General features: G+C 36.7%; 1 protein-coding gene across 6 annotated transcripts in view; it reads left to right on the plus strand.

Annotated features, from left to right (window-relative positions):
* The window catches only part of TDRD9 (tudor domain containing 9), a 69718-nt gene that overhangs the window by 32856 nt on the left and 16116 nt on the right, over window positions 1-20746 (plus strand). For all 6 annotated transcript variants that reach the window (XR_002440964.1, XM_021403974.1, XM_021403972.1 and 3 more), the window contains 21 exons: window positions 866-912; window positions 3272-3326; window positions 3484-3568; window positions 4220-4277; window positions 4888-4992; window positions 5859-5956; window positions 6294-6425; window positions 7112-7274; window positions 7360-7423; window positions 7934-7997; window positions 8860-8904; window positions 9746-9799; window positions 10246-10362; window positions 12092-12199; window positions 13266-13366; window positions 14051-14224; window positions 14781-14892; window positions 16169-16381; window positions 18063-18152; window positions 19687-19947; window positions 20381-20530. Coding sequence is in view for 5 of the 6 variants with exons in the window: in XM_021403974.1 (XP_021259649.1) it covers window positions 866-912; window positions 3272-3326; window positions 3484-3568; window positions 4220-4277; window positions 4888-4992; window positions 5859-5956; window positions 6294-6425; window positions 7112-7274; window positions 7360-7423; window positions 7934-7997; window positions 8860-8904; window positions 9746-9799; window positions 10246-10362; window positions 12092-12199; window positions 13266-13366; window positions 14051-14224; window positions 14781-14892; window positions 16169-16381; window positions 18063-18152; window positions 19687-19947; window positions 20381-20530 (2296 nt within the window). In the remaining variant the exon portion in view is untranslated. The remainder of the gene's footprint in view (window positions 1-865; window positions 913-3271; window positions 3327-3483; window positions 3569-4219; window positions 4278-4887; window positions 4993-5858; window positions 5957-6293; window positions 6426-7111; window positions 7275-7359; window positions 7424-7933; window positions 7998-8859; window positions 8905-9745; window positions 9800-10245; window positions 10363-12091; window positions 12200-13265; window positions 13367-14050; window positions 14225-14780; window positions 14893-16168; window positions 16382-18062; window positions 18153-19686; window positions 19948-20380; window positions 20531-20746) is intronic.

Below are 20746 nucleotides of genomic sequence, written 5' to 3' on the forward strand. Positions count from 1 at the left end.
TTTTGAAGCTTCACTTTTTTTTGTTGTTGGTATGGGAGAAGGGAAAAGAGTGAGTTAGCTTTATTTTCAAAACTATGGATACACTTGTAAACACTTTGTCAGTAGTATTCTGAACTCTTTTTCTTGACTGTCTCTTTTGATCTTTTCGATTAAGCTGTTTTGCTGTAAAATAGAGTAGCCAAATGTAACATTATTAATAGGCTAACTTCTACAAGCAAACATGAAAGCATTAGCATTACAGCTCTCAAGTACTGAAAGGGCTATTGTGAACATCCATTGCTACTTTCTGCTGAAAATTCTGTAGTTCATCATGTAGTTTCATAGAAGAGACTTTCGAAATTTTTGAAATATCAAGAATGACTGCTATTAAAATAAGAATTCTGTAGTATGTTAAGGCAGTTCTATCCTCACGGCTTATCATAGCAACTTAAAGACATCTGTTGATTAATATCATGACCTGGAGTTCTTGATAATGTTACTTTTCTTACATGCTAGGCTTTAGTTGAAGAAAGGCAATAAAGCTTAAAAGTGAGGATGTATGTATACCGAATAAGTCTGTATGTAGATGTATGACAGTGTAATACTTTTTCTAGTTCTTTGATAACCTAATTTTGATGAATTTAACTGGTAAATAAAAATGTTTCTGTTTCAAAGACAAAACTAAACCTAATGGTCTAGACAAAAATTCTATATGCATGCTTTTCAGAAAACATAGTTTCAGATGTTTGAATTTCCACGTCATGAGGAAGTTTGAATAACGTATGGTGTAGAAGATGTAAAATTTTGCTTGTTCTTTCAAGCTGTACATTGGGATAATAAAGTAGCTTGAGGTTGTAAAATTAATGAAACCATATGTTCTTGTTAGGGACAGTTTTACACCAGAGCGTGGAAGTGTACTGGTGTTTTTACCGGGTGAGTATAAGTCTTCGTAACTTTCTAACTCCTTATTTGTCATTTAACATGTTTTTTCCTGTTATTTCTTCCGACCGTTTGTTAAACGCATTTTAACTGGGGTTGGTTTTTTAATTTCGGTATTTTTCTTCGAGACTTAGCTTAATAAAATTAATTTTACAGTTAATCTAGAGAGTTTGATTTGGAATAGCTCTTAAACGTTTTATGAAGTCCTGGGGTTCTTTCAGAGAGACATCTCCTGATCTATGCATAGTGTAGTCTCTTCCCTGGATTTTTCTTAAATTCTTATAGCAAAACTAAAGTTCCACTTTTTTCTTTCTGTGTAAGTTGGTTTATATATTAGGAACACTTTAAAAACAAAACAAAAAAAACCAAAAACAACCACGTGGAACAATGTAGCAACTAATGAGCAAAGAACTGTTATATATAGGTTTAAATTCTATTTATACGGTAAACTGAAGTTATCTTATGCTACTTCTGAAATCTAGCTAAGGGCTTCATGTAATAATGAAAGCGTGCAGTAATCAGTAATTTTTTTTTGTAACTCAGCTGCAACCTAGAATTTCCAGCGTCACCAACTTAACTGTGGGTTAAACCTCTTGGTTTAAAATTTTCTTTTACTTAATCTAGCAAAGTTTCACATCTATGAAAATTTCAGAAACGCTTGGGCATGTTCTGTTGGAGGATCACATCAAAGCTGGGGGGCAGCTCTGTTCCTTGGATGCAGAAATGTCTGTCCTTAGCAGGACTTCATATCTATCCTTAAATCTTTCTGAATCTCACTGCTGTGCTAAGATTCACTGTAGGCGTGGTAGCTTTAGGGCTGGAAGCACAGCGCACCAGCACAGAACTATACTACACTGATATTGTAGCTCCAAGTGGAGATTGCTCCCTGCCAGCTGAATGGCATTTCATTCTCAGTTACCTTCTCTATAAAAGCCCTCCAGGTAGAAGGAATTGCTTCGTTGTGTCAGTGTAGGACTTATTCCATTTTGTCGTAAGTAAAGTACAGTGACCATCTTTGTTGCCTCTGGCTTCCTGTTTTAGTGTTTGTGTAGTGCACTTTCAGACTTTCTAAGGTATTCTGAGTACATTTTAGTCTGTACTTACTCTAGCAGTTTCAGTTCCCATACTTTTATAGTTGGCGATACAAAGAGTCATGTTAAACAATGCAGTTGTGTTTTTTTTTAACGTATGCATCTAAAAGTTCACAGTGGGACTACTTTGAATTTGCACAATTGGTCATAATTCTGGTCATAATTCTGGTATTTTTTCATCTGAGTGCTTGATGTGGCAACCTTATTTCTTGTTAATGTACCTTGCTGTATGTTCTTTTTATTTTTCACAGAAAAGAATTGTAGAAGAGGTTAGGCTGTGTTGGTTGAATCATCGCTGAGCTAGGCATTCAAGTATATAACGTGTCCCTGCCAGACTAGCTGATAGGCTAAATGAAAGGAACAGTCACTTATCCTCTTCAGAGCTTGCACGAGATAAGGATGGCCTCACTTCCATTCTTTGCATCTACTTGCTCATGACAGGAGTTGCATGGCTTAAAGTTTTATGGTGCCCTTTCAAAGGGATTATGCTGTTACTGTCCTAAGCTTTTATCTGTTCTACTCATGTCAACCTCTCTGTGCTTTTTTGTTTTTGTTTTCTGCTTCTTCATGCCCCACTCTCCTTATTATTCTAGTTTTTTGCCAGGTTTTGTTACTAGAAACTTTTACTTTCAAAGATCTGCCTCTCCTGTTGCCATCCCCTGTCTTGCCTCTTCCAGAATTGGTCAACAGGTACTACCTGCTGTGTCTAGTAGGTAATCACTAGATTGATTAATAACGACTATTAATATTGTTTGTACAGTCTGTTTCTGCTGATCGTGGAAGAAGTCTCTTTAATTACTAAGAAGAGTAAGTTGAATTTAAGTGTTAATTTCACATTCAGATATGGAATCAGGAGGTATGGCAAATAGGAAGCATTAGACAGCAAGATAGACAGTACATAGTGGGGTCGAGTAGGTCTGGCAGGCAGAGTCCAAACAGTTCCATGTCCTGATTTTCTTGTCTGTGCCTTTACATGCCTTAGTTCCATTCATGACCAGATAATTTTAAGGTTATAATTATATAGTAAAATGTGTTTGTGTGTCTATGTGAATAGAATATATGCTGACTTCTGCATGTTTGTATCTCCAGTGCTAAAGGTATTTTGCTTAGTGCTTTGTTAATTGCTTGGACTACAGGTTCTTCATTGTGCTAGTCAAAGAAGGGCACTGGAACACCCAAAGAAAAGATGAGAGTTAAGTGAGAATTGATTTTAAAGTTGTTAGTGATGACTAAAAAGAAAACTTTGATTGCTCTTTTCTTAGGTTTGAGTGAAATAAGCTACATGCACTCACGCCTCACACGTATGTTTAACAAAAGGTGAGTTAAACCACATTTATTTGTTTCAGACTGATTAAACTGGAACGTGAATCCTTTATCTATGAGGGTCCTAAGTAGAACAGATGGTTCAGCATAAAAACGTAATTCTTTTTTATATGCTTGCATCGTTAAATATTCACTAATATATTTTCTTTAGGTGGCAAGTGTACCCTCTCCACTCACGCGTCTCATTAGAAGAACAAAATAATGTATTTTTGAATCCAGTTCCTGGCTACAGAAAAGTAAATATTCTTGAACCGTTGTTTTTTTTTTTTTTTTTAAGCCTGTAGCACCTTTTCTCCTCTGAAGAATATTATCTGTTCCAACTGAAATTATTGTATGAGGGTAAAGGATGCTTTTCTGTTTATTTTTTCCCCTCAAGATACAAACTGTTATTCTTACCAAGCTGTTGACTTTATTGGTATTTAGACCTGAAAGAGATGTGCAAATAGAGGAAGTTGCCCTTAACGTATCACGTGACACTGTTTTTATCCTTCGAGATAGTCTGTGCATGTTGATTCTTCCACTTGCATGGCAGTGACACTGTGTAGCAGTGGCGTTCTTTTACGGGCATCTCTGTCCTGCTTTGTGCCCCACGTTTTGGTTAGGGTCTTGGTTTCCTTTGTCACTGCTAATACTGTGATACTTTGTTATGACACGTGTGTGAAGAAATATGTGTTCTTTCTTTATGTTATTATATACTGTACTGCTTTATTATGCTTTTCAGCTAATAGGACAAGAAAATGCAGGTTTTCTGGTGTTATATTCTTTGTATTTTGTACGTAGAGCAGAAATACTGTATTTCTTCTACCCAGGTTAGGTATTTCCTATAGGCATATTAATGTAAGTAGTTTCTGTCTTTATACAGTCCTTGTTCCTTTCTTGCTTCAAAGGTTATTCTGTCTACAAACGTAGCTGAGAGCTCTGTAACAGTTCCTGACGTTAAGTATGGTAAGTCTTCTAAATTTTCCAACTGTGCATATGTTGTATTTATAATATTTTCTTTATTACAACTTGCCTGAATCTTTGCAACATGTCACTCCTTTACAAAGCTTTCCTATTGGGAGTTTAATTATGACAGTCATTGAATCCTTGCTTTCACAACAGGAAAGTTTTACATCTGGATATGCATCAGATAAAGCTATTGGTTGGAGTGTGAGTTTTAATCTTGTACTGGAGGAAAAGCACACCCTTATTTGAAAGGCAGTGACAAGCAGGGTTATACGTTATGTTTAAAGTAGCATAAGCTTTTTATTTCCATTCTGAATACATTTTAAGATACTTGTGTCAGATTAACAAATTCTGTTATGGAATATCTATGTGCAGAATGATTATCTTTTAATGAATGCGTTATTTTTATATCTACGTAAAAATCTATCTGCAGCTGTTACTATTCTCAGTAGCTTGAGTGTAGTTTTTTGAAAACCAACAAAGAAAGTACTGTTTGTGAAAAATTGTGAAAAAAGTTTTTCCTTTTTGATAATATAAAATCAACCAGTGTATTGCTGTAAAGATAGACTACTACTTAACACTACTAAGATTGTATTGTTTTTATTTGCAGTGATAGATTTCTGCTTAACTAGAACTTTGGTTTGTGATGAGGAGACTAATTATCAAAGTTTGAGACTTTGCTGGGCATCTAAAACAAACTGTTACCAAAGAAGAGGTAAGATGGCAGTAGGGAATGAAAAGGAATTTGCTGAATTCTACATTATTTTCCAATCAGTTTATTCAGTGAAAAGTGCAGATAATTTTTGTCATGAATGATTTATACAAAAATGTACTTCCTTACCAAGTCAGGTATTAAAATGTGATTAGGCTACTATTCTGGAATGTTGCATTTTGTTGAAGTATTTCTTTTGGAGGAAAGTTTTGTATTTTATTGGAAAATATTACAATTAATGAGCCATAAAACTTCAAATGATTCTTTGTTATTTAGTAATAATATTTTTAACCATACCTTATTTTTGAAAAGAGGGAAAGCAACTGTTAACTGTTTATTGACTGCTCATGATTTTCAGCAGGAAAAGAATCGTGTCTGTTGGTCACTCTTAAGTTATTGAAAGATCCACAGCAGTATCTTTACAGCGTGCACTGTAGCATGAGGTTAAATAAGAACTTAAATCACCTTTTCTTGTTAGTACTCTTTGATATCTAAGTTTTTATTTTTGATGGAAAGGAGTACTTAATTTAATAATTGAAATCTTCAGATACAAAAATATCTTCACTTTTTTCACACTCTGAGACCTTCACAGTTACAGCTTTGTTTCTGCTTGGTTCTGGGTCAGTGCTGGTTATGGCAGCTTACCAATGTACAACTCAGAGCAGCAGCATCTTGTATAGCAGGAAACTCGGTCTTGTTGTGTGTATGACTTAAAAATATGGCCTTATTTTCTAGTGAAGTTATCTCACACACTGAGTAGAGTCTCCTTGAGGTTGCTGCGGTTTCTCAGCTGTTTGTGATGCTTGTAGATGTTTTTACAGTGTGGCTTGCGCAGTTTACAAATTGGTGATTTGTTCTTCTGTCTGAAGGTCGTGCTGGACGTGTTTCCAATGGATATTGTTACAGGCTTGTACACAAGGGCTTCTGGACAGACTGTATCCCAGAGAAATCACTACCCGAGATGCTGGTAAGAATTTTTGGGATACTAAAGAATTTTTTTAATGTATGTGGTTGTAGCACAGTCTTTACCTGAAGTGAATGCATTATTTGAGTAGTTACTAGTAGCAATACAACTAAATGGAATTAAGTTGATAAATAATTGAGAAAGACCATTCATTATTGTGTTGTTCATAGGAGATGCAGCAGTAAAATGAATGTGACTTTGGAAATTAACATGCAAAATTATTTTCAACTCTCACTGAATTATCAACTTGAACTTATTTTAAGGATCAATATCTTCAATTAGTTCATGAATTAAACATCTCCCTTGGGGAAAAGTAAGAATAATGTTGTCTTCCCTTCAGTCTTGTCCATTGGGAGCTACAGTATTAAAAATAAAGAAGCTTGATATGGGAGAACCAAAAGCCTTGTTGGCAACAGCTCTTTCTCCTCCCAACATAAGTGACATTGAACGTACCATACTTCATCTGAAAGAGGTAGGCATTTTTTCTAGTGCTGCTGAAATCCAAGTAATGAAAATGTACTACATTCCTTGTTAGTTAAGGTGCTGGTAACCTTAATTGGAACCTGAAATGAGAACAGTGTCTAGGGAATGTTTTGTCATGTTTGGCTATTATTTGGTTGCCATACTCTTCAGCATAATTTCTGCTGTTACTGCATTTCAAGGGGATTATAATTTCATCAGAGAGTAAAAGCAGAATCCTGGAGAAGTTGTAATATTTGTGAACTAGCATTTGTGATTAGGAAGAGTAAGAAAAATGGTAGGGAACTTGAGATCTGTAAGTGAGATTGTTTGTTAAAGAAGTAGCACCTTACAGCCTGAACATCCCCCTTTCTACCTACAGAGAAATTGGTAGTTTTGCTTTCCAGATACAAATTTGGTATGTGGTAGAACACCAGTTGTATTAAAGTATTAAAGTTTTTGTTTTTGAAGTGGAAAAGAAATGATATTTGTATACAGCAGCTTGGTTTTATATCCTGTGTGTGTAGTAAAAGCTTCAGATAGGTTTCTTTTTTTTTTTTTTCCAAATTGATTCAACTTAACTGCAGTTATGGCTCAAACTGATGTTGCTTTGTGATTGTTTCTTGTATTGTTTTCTTATAAACGAATCTTAGATTTACTTGATCAGATTTTACAAGCAAATCATTTTAATTTCTGTAGCTAGGAGCACTTACAGCTTGTGCGCAAGCAGAAGAAAATATGCATGATGGTGAGCTGACTTTCTTAGGAAGGGTATTGGTACATTTGCCAGTGGATCTGCATCTTGGAAAATTGATCGTCCTTGGGCATGTCTTTGGATGTTTAGAAGAATGCCTTATTATAGGTAAAAGAAGAACATACGAGAATTTCTACAATTCCATGAAAACAAGTAACTTACAGGTTTTCATTTCCATTTCTTTTTATTGTAGCTGCAGCACTCTCTTTGCGGAACTTTTTTGTTGAGCCTTTCAAGCAGCCTATTGATGGGTACAGGTATTATAATCTTCGATATTTTTATATTTTCCTGGCTGTTCTTGGAAGCACAGAGCAAAGCTGATCACTAAACATCATTTTTAATGTCTTGAGTTTTAATTCCTTCCAGAGTGCCAGAGCAGCTGACATACTGAAATATTGCTATATGAACTAATCAGTATCACAGAGCTAACTCATCCTTTTCTGAGTGGAAGATCTGATTCTTCAGCTTTGCCCTCCTGATGTGAACGTGTATCAATGTCTATTAAAAATAAATAATAAAAATCTTGTTTCCCTGAGCACACAGCTTACCATCAGTGAGGCAGTGTGAAAAATAACAAATAATTACAATAAACTGAACTTGTATATGAATGTATTGAAAGATGCTGATAGTGTAGCTGTAATAATACTGTATATAATTTTTGTTACTATATTTATTATAACTATAACAATTATAGTTCAGGTATAAGAAAGTCAAGGTGCGAAAAAAGATTATTGACAATTCTTTGTGGTTTTTTTTTTTTTTGCCAGGAGCAAACTTCTTTTTTCTGGGAATAGTAAGAGTGACTGTATTGCAATTGTGAATGCATTTAAGGTAAGTTTTTCTTCTGTCTGATTTGTTGAGTGAGGTCTGATGGACCGAGGTGGAACCTTCTGTTGGTGAGATCAGTTATGCTCTATCCAGCCTAGTATTTGAAACCTCAGAGGAAGGAGACTGCACAAAATGTATGGGCAACCTGACTGACTGCCGAAGTGTCCTTTTTATGAGCAAATATTTCTTAATACCCAAATGGATATCGCAAGTAAAGCTATAGTAGAACTAAGATTTGTGTCACTGGCTCACTTTTGAGTACAGTGTCAACTTCTGAACTCTGTAGTAGTAAAGAGACTTAGAATTACTGGAAGTCACGGAAATACTGATAGTCTCACAGAAGGCCCTGAGATGTTTAGGGTGCTGGAACATATATGGGAAGGGCTTAGAGGTGAGTTTGTTCAGCCCTAAGAGGGTGCCTAAAGGGCAATCTTAGTTGATAACTTCAACTATACATAATGGCAGAGTGTAGGATTAGAGGGTAGGAGCCTTTTGGAAGTGCGTAGCCATAGGACAAGAGGTTTTGGATGCAAGCTGCAACAAGGGAGGTTCTGCTGAGATACTGCAGTGGAGAGGGGTAGGAATTGTCTGTGAGATGTAGTCAAACAATAGAATAGCTTGTCTACAGAGGTTATGTAATTTCCATCCTTGGAAGTATTCAGAACTTGATAAAAACATCAAAAATGTCATACAAGTTGGCCATGCTGTCTGGAACAGTGTTAGCTGAAGGGCACTTCTGATTTCTAAATCAGTATTTTAAAATTATCCTCAGGTGTGGAAAATTTTCACAGTTTTCAATGTGACGTGAATTTTGTTGTTGTTGTTATTATTGATGGTTTTTTACTGCAAGCCACTTCTTTCCTAGGCATGGCAGATCTGCAGACAGAATGGGGACCTGAGACATCCCAAGGTTAGTTAAACATTTTCATCACTCCTGTTCAGTACTGCAGTATTCTGTATTCTTAGTGAGGAATTGAGACTGCCATTCTTTCTTTACTGTGATTACTATTTTCCTAAGTAAATAGAAGCGCAGGCTTTGAGGTGTCATAGTGAATCTTTGAATCCAGTATTTGAAGACAGCATCTTATGTAGTCCCTGTCTTAGATGGATTGACAGCAGCCAGAACGTTTGAAATCAAGCTGGAAAGGGAACTTGAGTTGTAGTTGAAAGACACTTCTATAATCATAGGTGCCTTCTCGGGGGAGTATCTGGAAGGATAGAAAATCTTTGTGTATCAGTCTCAAAAGTCCAGTAGTATGCACATATTAACTGCTCTAGTCTTTTCCTTGTATGTGTAAGATAAAATGCTTTCGATTTCACCACTTACGTCAGACCATAATATGTTTTATGAATATCTGCACACAACGTGCACTGAGTTAAAATGAATATCTGAAGTTCTGGATCTTAAGAAGTTAAAGGTTTTCTTCTGTTTTGAGGTAGTCATCTTCTTACAGGAGATTCTGTACTAGCAGCACAGAGGAGTTGAACATTTGGGTTTATGTGAGAAGTCTTAATGCCCCACAGCTGCACTGCTGATAATCCAAGTACAGTTTCAGTCAGATATATTAATTGTCATACATTAACAAAATACATGATCAGAAGCAAAGAGAGCTGTGAAATGAGATCAAATTTTTTTCATTGTATGTAACTATTACTTATGTCAACACTAAAGAATATGAGAGAACATGCTAGTAATGCGGCAAACAAGTTTCTAACAACTTTTCATTTGCACTTCTCACTTTCTTTTCCAGGATGAGCTTGAGTGGGGTCGATTAAATTTTATTCATATCAAGAAAGTAAGAGAGGTGAGCTGAAATAGACGGTCATTTTTGTAAATGAGATGTAATTTTTTTCTACAGATGTTAATATCGTGGATAAGCCTACTTAATGTACAATTGTGTATATAAATCTAGGTATATATCATCTTTAAACTGTGAATACATAAGATCATCTTTTCACTCCCTAAGAAATAAAAACCGTTGAAAGCGGTGTTAAATTATTAACTTGAACACTTCCAGGCACTTGGCCAGATGTCACATAAGAACTTAAAGGTGTGCAAAATAAAATCTAGTACTACATGGTATTCTAAAAGTACTAGTTAAGATGCTAAGCAGTATATTAGGTGAAATGAATACTGGTGTCACTTAAAAAATAAAGGCTTACTTACCTGCTTAAGACTTTTAGTAAGAATTTTTTTCATTTGTGGATGGATTTGATCTGTTGAGTGTGTAACTTAGAGTTGGAATTTCAGGTGGCGCAGTTAGTTCAGCTTCTGGAAGACAGAGTCAAACCGTTTAACATGCACGTTAATGCTCAGCCGTCTGTGGTGGATCAGGAGTATGTATATAAACAGCGTTCCATTTTGCAGGTAATCATTTAATAACTCTTTGGGGCAGAGACGTTACTTACAAAGTTTATAACAGGGTTTTTACATACCTAGCACTGACAAATTAGCATTTTGAGATATCCCGTGTTTCAAAATTCTTGTAGATTTTCAAGACTGCAGCTAGAAACATTTTTTTGATAATTCAAAAGGACAAATAGAATCATAGAATAAGCAAGATTGGAAAAGACCTACAAGATCATCCAGTCCAACCATCCACCTACCACCAATAACACCACTAAACCATGTCTCTCAACACAACGTCTAAACGTTTCTTAACATCTCCAGGGACAGTGACTCCCCCACCTCCCTGGGCAGCCCATTCCAGCGCCTGACCACTCTTTCAGAGAAGTAGTATTTCCTGATGTTCAGCCTGAATCTCTCCTGGCGCAACTTGAGGCCATTCCCCCTTGTCCTGTCATTAGTTACAAGAGAGAAGAGGCCGACCCCCAGCTCACTACAACCTCCCTTCAGGTAGTTATAGAGAGTGATAAGGTCTCCCCTGAGCCTCCTCTTCTCCAGACTGAACAATCCCAGCTTCCTCAGCCGCTCCTCACAAGGCCTGTGCTCCAGACCCCTCGCCAGCTCCGTCGCCCTCCTCTGAACACACTGCAGGGCCCAAAACTGGACACAGTACTCAAGGTGCAGCCTCACCAGTGCTGAGCACAGAGGGACAATGACTTTGCTACTCCCACTGGCAACACTATTTCTGATACAAGCCAGGATGCCATTGGCCTTCTTGGCCACCTGGGCACACTGCTGGCTCATGCTCAGCCGAGCATCGACCAACCCCCCCAGGTCCGTTTCTTCCACACAGTCTTCCAGCCACTCTGCTCCAAGCCTGTAGCGTTGCCTGGGGTTGTTGTGGCCAAAGTGCACGACCCGGTACTTGGACTTGTTGAACCTCATCCTGTTGGCTTCAAATAATGTTATGATTAGAGTATTGGACCTCTGGCAATCCCTTTGCTTCTGACAGTGCATTAAATTAAAACGAAGTGATACTGAGATGAATCAAACTTGTATCTGTGTTAATCTTTAAGTCATAAAAGTACTCTGAAGACAGATGGTTTGAGTTGGAATGATAAAAACTAACATCTATGAAAAAGATGTTTGCTTGTTATGAGTTCTCTATTGAAATTGGCTGGCTTGTTGAAATCACTGGCTTGATTATTTACTGGAGGGAAAAATAAGATATTGCTCAGCTTGCTTTCAAATTTCTAATGACGTTTCTTCTGCTACTTGGACTGATTAGCAGTGATTTTGTTTTCACAGACTTACCGTTTCAATGGCAATAGGGTTAACTGTGTAAATAGTGAACTTTTCCGAGCTGAATTGTTAAATACTGTATGATGTAATGTGAAACTTGAACAGCTGTCATACAGTATTGTATATGGATTTCTTTAAAATTGACATTCTTTTTGAAAGGAAGGTTATCCATTGAAGTTTTCATAGACCTAATCTGTGTGCGAAAGTATTACAATACTGTTCCAGAAGCTGAGGTCACGGAGGTATGTTTAAAAGGGATAAGATTTGTATGAGTTAGCCTAAAGTTTCAAACTAAAGTTTAAAACAGTAGTGATTTCAGGTAAGAGACAAGAAAAAAAATACTCATATGAAGATCTGCAAGTATCGCTTCATATTTTAACTATATCTCTTTTTGAGAAACTGAATATCATCGTGAGCTGTAATTTAAAAAATATTTTCTTGATTTCAGGTTGTAATGGCTGGTGCTTTCTATCCAAACTACTTCACTTTTCAAAAATGTGATGAGCTAGGTGCAGTGAGAGAGCTTGGTGGCAAAGATCCAAAAACCACGGTGTTGGTATGTTTTGAAAGTGAATGACATAATCAAGCGTCAAGTAGTAGGAATATGTAGTGTTAGTTGTATTTATCAAAGTTCTTTCTGTCTTGGGACAAGACAGAATCAGGGTATGTAAACATTTCTCACTTGGTATGTTGTCTTCTCTCCCATCTTCCTTTCTTCTGTTACAGTGAAAGTTGTGTGGGTGGGCAGTTTATAAAGGATTCCTACTTTAGCCTCTACACATTTAACTGCTGGTCTCATTCAGGCAGCCAATTTTCATAAAACTAATAAAAGGTTTTGAGAAAGTGCATTTTTATTGAGTTGAAATAATTGTTGCAACTTCAGTTTTACTGTTTTGTAATCTTGTCCTTGGTAGTGTATGACATACATGCTAATTATTTTAAGGCTAATTGGATGTTGCATTCTGTTGCTTCTTTTTACTCTGTAGATGTTTTTATCTGATTGAATATGTACAAGTTTGAAATTATCATCTTTACTTCTGCAAAATGGCTCAAATTAGCCTGGAGAATGTTTGATGTATCTGATAGATCAATGATTATCCTGGCGGCTGTAGTGAGGCTGGCGTGCTTGTAGTTCTCTGGGTCATCCTTATGATTTTTAAAATCTGAATGTAACATTTCCTATTCTTTTGTCATGGACCTCTCCCAGTCTCTGTGACCTTCCAAGGTGATACAGAGCAGTTTCATGATCAGACAGCTGTCTCAGTACCATTGAGTGCAGACCCTGTGGTCTCACTAGCTTTTATGGATTGATTTTTTTTCTTCAAGAAATCCTCACTTCCATCCTCTCCCACTATTGAGAACTCTTCTTGAATCCTGACTCCAGGAGGAAGGAGGTAGGGTGGTAATTAGCAGCAAAAGGATTTTTCTGCCTTTAGACTTTTTTTTTTTTTAGTTTAATGCAGTATGCTTCTTTTTTCTTAATTTGTTGGATTTTAGATTGGGTATTGCTGTTACGGCTCAAGTGAAGGGGAAGGATAACAGCTAACTAACTATTTAAGTGAAGTTAACAATGCATTAAAATGGCTGAATGTGCATAAATTTAACTTGACTTTTCTTAACAGCTGAAGAGTATTCCTCCCTATGGTTATCTATACCATAATCAGTTGCAGTCACAGTTTAGACGGTGTGGACAGGTAAAATCTGTTATGTATGATGGATCAAGGTAAGCACGAAATATGTTAAGGATCATCCCTTTCTGTTGGTCTAAGTTATGAGTCTGCTAACCAGTTTCCTTCTGTTTACGTGGTGTACTGATAAAATGAATATTTCTAATTTAATCTGTCAGATATCAGCAAATTGCGTTTGATTTATTGATTAGAACAAAGGACCTTAACTGCAGCTGATCTGTCTGTATTTGTTTCTCATTGATATAGTTAATTCAGCTCATTGGCACATTAGATGGCTTTCCACAAAGCACATGTGACTTGACAGTGTTAGTTGGTCTGCAGGCTGTCTATGGACTGAACTGCCCAAAGATGATTCTGTGTAGACCTTTTTATACCTTTCTCTTTTTAAGAAAAAATTCTTATTCACAAGGTTTTTCACATTCCTTCCATTTGTATTGAACATAGTGAGTTTGATAAGTTCTTGTGAGACTGCTTGAAAACGTTTTTTTACAAGAGCAATTCTAAAAAAAAAAAAAAAGTTTTCAGGTACATAAGAGTGATAGCTGAAACCTGTGAGGAAAATACATTTTGTAGTTCTCTGACTTACTGTGATAAGGACAGGGAAAAAAATGGTAGCTTTTCTGTTTTTATGGTTGTCTTGGTTTAGTTTTGATTTTCCTGTCAGGTATTTATAATAAAGTTTTCTTCTGTATTGTTTTTTTGTTGTTTGTTTTTAATAGGGCTTTTGTGGAGTTTTCCCATAACCCAGTGGAGGGTTTAAAGGTTCTTCCTGCAGTGTACATGTCAATCAAGATGTCACAGCTGAAAATTCCACTTGAACTGGATGTTCATTATCCTGATGATATCAGAAAGGACTTGCAACATGTGACGCATGCAGGCATGGACTCCTTAAGGTAACCACATTCTGTAGGGGATTGGAAGGGGGAAGGATATGCTGAATTTATTTGTGCTGTAATAGATTAAAACTTAAAAAAAAAAAAAAAAAAAGCATACCATAGCAAAAACAACAACAACATAAAAAAACACCCAACAACCTTTACTGTTTAATGTTGATTCTTTGGATTTCTAGTAAGCTGATGACACAGTTGATTCTTGGTGTGCATCTTCCTGTATCTTTCTGTGTATGGTCATAAGAGCATGTTAGTTTCTCCTGCAGTATGCTGACTCTGTGTAGTCATTTTATGTTCTAATCAAATTAATGCATTTTCAAATAAAGGTTAAATACATACACGAGTCTCAGGGCTTACCTTTACTTTACAAAGTGTGATTGTCGTGACTTTTGTCGTTGGATTTGTTTTTTAATTCCACCTCACTTCCTCTGTGCACACACTCTGTATGCATACCTGTGTGCCTCAACAACGTAAGAAGCAGTGAAAGCAAACAAACAATAAAAACAGTAAGTTTTCACTTCTGAGTGAAGTATTCAACGTTTTATTCCGTAAATTTCAGAGTGAGTGTGGACTATCAGAAACAGACAGTGGAGCCTGTGGAAATATCATTTGGTACTTCACAGCTGTTAAAGATGATTCCAAATCGTCTCCTGTCCATCAATGTAACAGAGGTAGGAGTGTTCTGTTTCTGAAGTAGGTCGTATCAGTAATTGGTACCTAGCTAACATTACAGAGATAACTGTTGAACAAGCTTTACTGAAAAGAATGGATGCTAATGCCAGTAGGTCTTAGCTGAAAGAAGTTAGCTGATAGTATAAATACAGGGAAGGTGAATAGTAGAGATGTAATATTTGTGTACTCTGCAAAAATGGGTATCATTAGATATTTGGTGCACTTATTAGGCCTGGTTATTATTACGTGGTAGCTTTATTCAGAAGTGAGAAGAAGTTATGCAGATGTGAGAAATGAGCTAATGGTCCTGTGCGATCATTTCAAGAAAGCACTGCATGCATAAAACATCGTTAAGGGAAAATTATGTGTGTATACAAATACTTACGAAATCTGAAGCTGAAAATATTTAGATCTTGTGTTATCTCTTGAGCAGTTTGAGTAATATAAATCAATATATATGCTGCTGAAATTAAAAATAAAAAAAAAAATCCAAACCACTAGGATAATGGAAACTAGAGGCTGAAGTATTAACTGGCTCTTGGTAGAATTGGCATGTTTTGCAAGGGCAGAAAAGAATAATTTCTTTAGTTTATTCAGCTAGGTCTCTTAGTCCACAAGTGTTCATGGATTTGATGATCAAACATGGTCTAGCCTGCGCAGTGCACTTTTTTTCGCTCTGTCAGCCTTAACTAATGGTTGTGTGTGTTTTGTTCCATAGTAAACATTCTTTTTTAATCAGAGTCAATATAAAATCAGAAATGGTAGATGAGTTCAGTGAGCAAGTGGAAAAAGGTACTTCTTCTGTTCAGCTTGATTGAAATTGTGATGCTATCAGTTTCCTGAAGAATCGTGTCAGTAACTTACTAGTGCAGGTTTGCTTATATATGTAGCTAACTCTGGTATTCTTTCACTTACAAGAAAATTGCACCATAGCTGTATACATCTGTTTAATCAATCATACACCTTAAGTTTTTAATGTGTTGGTTTTATTTGGAAGTGTTTTTTTATTTTTCTGTATTTTAGTAATACTTTTATCAGTCTACTTAGATGAAATGTGTATTGTAATTACACAACAGAGAGATGTTTAAAAACATGATATTATGAAGGAAAACCTTTTATGAGGAAACAAATACTTCCCCATGTTGCAGTGTGAGAAAGCTCCTGTGTGTGCCTGGAGTAGGAGTGCTTTCAAGTATTTTGGTCAAAGCAATTTCGTACTTGATGTGGAAGAATGAAATAATGTGATCTGATATTGTCTAATTTCTATACTTTCAGATAGTAGAAGTTGGACACTTCTGGGGGTACAGGATAGATGAAAAAAATAGGTCTGTACTCCAGACTCTGATTGCTGAATTAAACTACCAGAACATGACAGATCTGTCAGTGTCTCCACATCCAGAGATGGTTTGTCTAGCACCATTCACTCGTCTGGAAAACACAGGATACTATAGAGCTCGTATTCTTTATGTTTCTGGAGATTTTGCAGAGGTACAGTAGTACATCATATTGTATCAAACATAAGTGGGTAAGAGGTAACTGGGTTAACTAACTATTTGGAACTATTTTTAGTAAGAATTCTAAGGATTATTTCCATGACAGTTATATTCCACTAAAGAGAACAGATCTAGAAAACTAGAACGAAAATAAAATCGGCATGCAGTGTCTGCAGAATAGGCGAACTAGCACGTTGGTGTATTTTTTTTTATTTGATTTTTTCATAGGGGCTGGAAGGGCCCTCTGGAGATCATTCTGTTGAATTTCTCCGCTAAAGCAGTTCCCTACAGTAGGTTGAGCAGGAAAGCATCCAGGTGGATTTTGAGTATCTCTGGAGAAGGAGACTCTACCACCTCTCGGGGCAGCCTGTTCCAGTGCTCTGTCACCCTCAGAGAAGTTTTTCTTCATGTTCATATGGAACTTCCTGTGTTTCAGCTTCAGTTGCCCCTTGTCCTGTCACCAGGCAGCACCCAAGAGAGCCTGGCCACATGCACATGACTCCCACCCATTAGGTATTTGTAAGCATTAGTAAGATCCCCGCTCAGTCTTTTCTCGTCCAGGCTGTACAGCCCCAGGGCTCTCAGCCTGTCCTAATAGGAGAGACGCTGCAGGCCCCAGTCGTCATTATGGCCCTCTGCTGGACTCTCTCTAGCACTTCCCTGTCTTTCTGGAACTGAGGAGCACAGAACTGCTCGGAGTACTCCAAGTATGGCCTCACCAGGACAGAGTAGAGGAGCAGGATAATCTCTCACCCTGCTGGCCATACTCTTTTTAACACACTCCTGGATACCATTGGCTGCTGTGTCCGCAAATGCGCTGCTGGCTTATGGACACAGGAGTATTTTAGTGTTAAATTGAGATGCTGTTGTTTAGTGTTGTGTATGCTGAAGCAGAGCAAAACAGATAGTTTTTCCTAATTTTTCTTCAGTACTCTTATCCGTTTATTGGGATTTTTTTGTATCAGTGTTTATGTGGCTGAGTTCTTCAGCATCCGCAGGTTTCATCAGAACATCTTAGCTGTTTTGTGGCAAAGGCAGTAATAGGAATGTGTGCCACAATTCGAGACTGGTCATAATTGCTAAGTCTTTTACTTTCCTATTCAGCACATAAGGAAGGATCTTCTGGTTTTGTACAGTCCATTCCTCCATTTAATTTCTTGATTTTTTAAAAAAAATTATTCTGACATAGCTGGGTGTCAGCACTACAAACGAACGACAGGAGTTCAGTATTAACTCTAAAAGCCATGGAAAAACTAGTGAATAATAATGTTAATCTCATCGGTTTTTTTTCTTTACATTTGTAGATAGTTAACCAATGTACGTTCACTGTTTGCTTATCTAAAGACAGTTACTGTGTAGTGCCACTCACTGTTAAGAAATAAGGTTACACAGATTTAATTGCAGGGAGAGAGTTAGAAAGGAATTTGCCTTTTCTAGATTTAGCAAATTTAAATTACCAGTAAATGTGTAAGCCATGGGATCAAATAATACATTATAAAAGTTTGACCTATTATTTTTGGGTTGCTTTGATTAGCATATTTTCCAGACTCTGAAAACGATTCTCTTTCACTTGCTAAGATTAAGCTCAAGTTGTCATTTTCCTTGCCTCAGACGTATGATTTTTAATGCTGTAGAGCCTCTCCTGATGCTCTTGGTTCTTTTTTTCCCCCTGCCAGGTTTTTTTTGTAGATTATGGTGATAGATCAAAAGTGCCTTTAAAAAAACTGAAAGAGATTCCAAGCCATCTTCAAGAGCTTCCTTTCCAGGTAGGGATTTTTTCATGTCTCATCTGGGAAGCAGAGTTCCACTTCAAGTCATAACGCTTTTCATAATAATAACAAATTAATGTGTGTTCTAGTAATATCCTACATCTTACAAATCATCTTTATTAATATTACAACTAGTTTGACAAATGTTTTCTCAGGTACGTATACACAGAACAAGCAATTCTTGTGCATAACTGAATTGCACTGTATGTGATGGTAGAGAAATGTTACCCACCCTTTGTCTTTAGGGGCAGTGGGGGCGGCATGTGGAACAAACATCAAAAGCAAAATGATAACACAGGAACTTGCTGCCTGGTTTAGGCACTGAAAAAACAGCAACAAACAAACCTCAACAAATCTCAACAACATTGTATTATTTTTGTAACAGTGTGTGAACTAAGTCTCTTCCTGTGTTGACAGCGTACTGGGTTTTCTCTCCCACCTGTAACAGAAAACAAGAAGAAAATGCTCAAACAGCTGAATTCTACTGCTTCTTGCTTTTGGTCATCAGTTTCTTTGTTGTCCATTAATTCTGTGAAAAGTAGAAAGAGAATGTTGTTGTGGTTCCTCTATAGTTTGCTTACATGTGAAGCTCAGGACTAACAGGTTGAGCAGTAGATTAGCAGTGCTTTTGTTTTAGAACCTCTGAGCAAATGACAGCTTCATCTACAGAGCCCAGAAAACAGCCCAGAGAGGAGAAACAGTTAGTGATTAGTTGCATTACTTACCCTCTGCTTAATCTTAGTTGTTCCCATCACAGATAAATGGCAGTACAAGGTATCTATTTTGAAAATTAAGTAGTGATCTGTGAAGCAAATCTGAAGGACTTCATTTAGTATATAGCTTTTCATAAAAATAATTCTTTAAAGCTATATTTCGATGACAATCACTACTTTAACTGAAACTAACTTTAACTTTCCAGTCCTCATTCAGATATTAAGTTCATTGAAACAAATGTGTTATACTTTGTTGTCTAAAGTGTTTGAAGAAATTAAGAAAGAAACCAGCAAAACTATAGTTTCATTTATTTCTGTTCTTAATAGGCTAAGTAATTTTGGTACCTCTTTTCCAAAATGGCTGGGACACAAGGGTTTCTGTTTTAAATTTGTTTGGGACTTATAATTACAGGTGGCAATTCTGGAAAAGGGTTGAATGAGACCTGATTTAGTCTTGTCTGCTATTCCGTGTTACAGTTAAAAAGGACTGCAGTTAATAAAATGTTTCCAGAGAAGACACTTCTAGATGAGTAAGATTTTGATACGGATGGTGAATTAATACCTATTTGTCTTTTATTTATGCTCAGTTTGCAACTTCTTATAGCATTGAGTTGATGGGAGATTTAATGTGTACCTCTGTTGGCAATGACAGAATAGGAATTAGGACAGTAGTTTTGCAGCAGTCTTATGAATTAACATAAGCCTTTGGAATAATTATGAGGTCGTTTTATAATGTAGCCATACTGCTGAGCCTATGTTGAAATTTTTGTGCTCTTTCTGTACTTGGGCAAACATTGCTCTTAATGTTTTTGCTTTAGGCTTTGGAATTCAAGATATGCAAGATGCGACCATCTGCAAAATCTCTTGTATGTGGGGAACAGTGGAGTTACAGTGCTAGCCAGAGATTTGCCTCGCTAGTGAATGGTTATACTCTTCTAGTGGAGGTGTATTCACTTGTGCATAATGTTCTGCATGTAGATGCTTTCCACTACACAAGGCACAGGGACCTTGTGAATATTCGAGATGTGCTTATTGAAGAGCATTATGCTGAACTAGCAGAAGAGTCATATGAATCACAAGTACGTATTCATTAAGCTGCTTTGACTCTGCTTATACTGTTCTATTTCAGCTCTAACTATCTGAAGTTGTTAGAAGTTGAGCTGAATCCTTGGGACGGTGCCAGATGAGACTGGGCAAGATTAATACTTGAATGGGATTGTATATAATTTTTTACTTCTGTGCATAATTCATGCTGTACTGCTAGCCAAAAGCATTGGTGCTTTGAGACACTCTTTCACAGAGGTATTTATCAGAAGATAATGGAATCATTTGAGCTGCTTCACTGCTCACTGAAACTCAATCTGAACTGCATTTTCATGTTTTGTATAATCAGGTGATGAAAACGTCAGGTTTTCTTTGTCCACGTGTTTTTGTTCCTTTCATGGACACTTCTGTGTAAAATCTGTGAAAAGAATACTGTTTCATGGTTTTAACTCTTCCATTTCTATGTAGCAAAGCCACGATTTGCTGAAGGGATTTTTTTTTAGCGGAATAGTGGAAAAAGAGAAAACACCTGTATCTTCAAGAGAGGAGGAAAAGGATCTAATTGAAAGGTTCTTCAAGTGGTTTGCTGACAACAAATCTGAGGCACCATCCCATAAGGTAATGTAAGTAGTGGTGGTTTCAGTGTGGCATTACATATCCTTTTCCTCATGTTATCAGAACACAGCAGAAGACTGAAATTACCTTTAATAACCATACCGTATTGATGCTGTTCATAGTACATTCTGTGAGTAGGGAGCCATAATGCCAGTGCCTCTGTGAACTAATCCACTGCAGCTTTTAACGAAGTTTTGAATTATAGTCTAAGAGCTAACT

This window comes from Numida meleagris, chromosome 6, assembly GCF_002078875.1.
Source record: "Numida meleagris isolate 19003 breed g44 Domestic line chromosome 6, NumMel1.0, whole genome shotgun sequence".
Lineage (NCBI taxonomy): Eukaryota > Metazoa > Chordata > Aves > Galliformes > Numididae > Numida > Numida meleagris.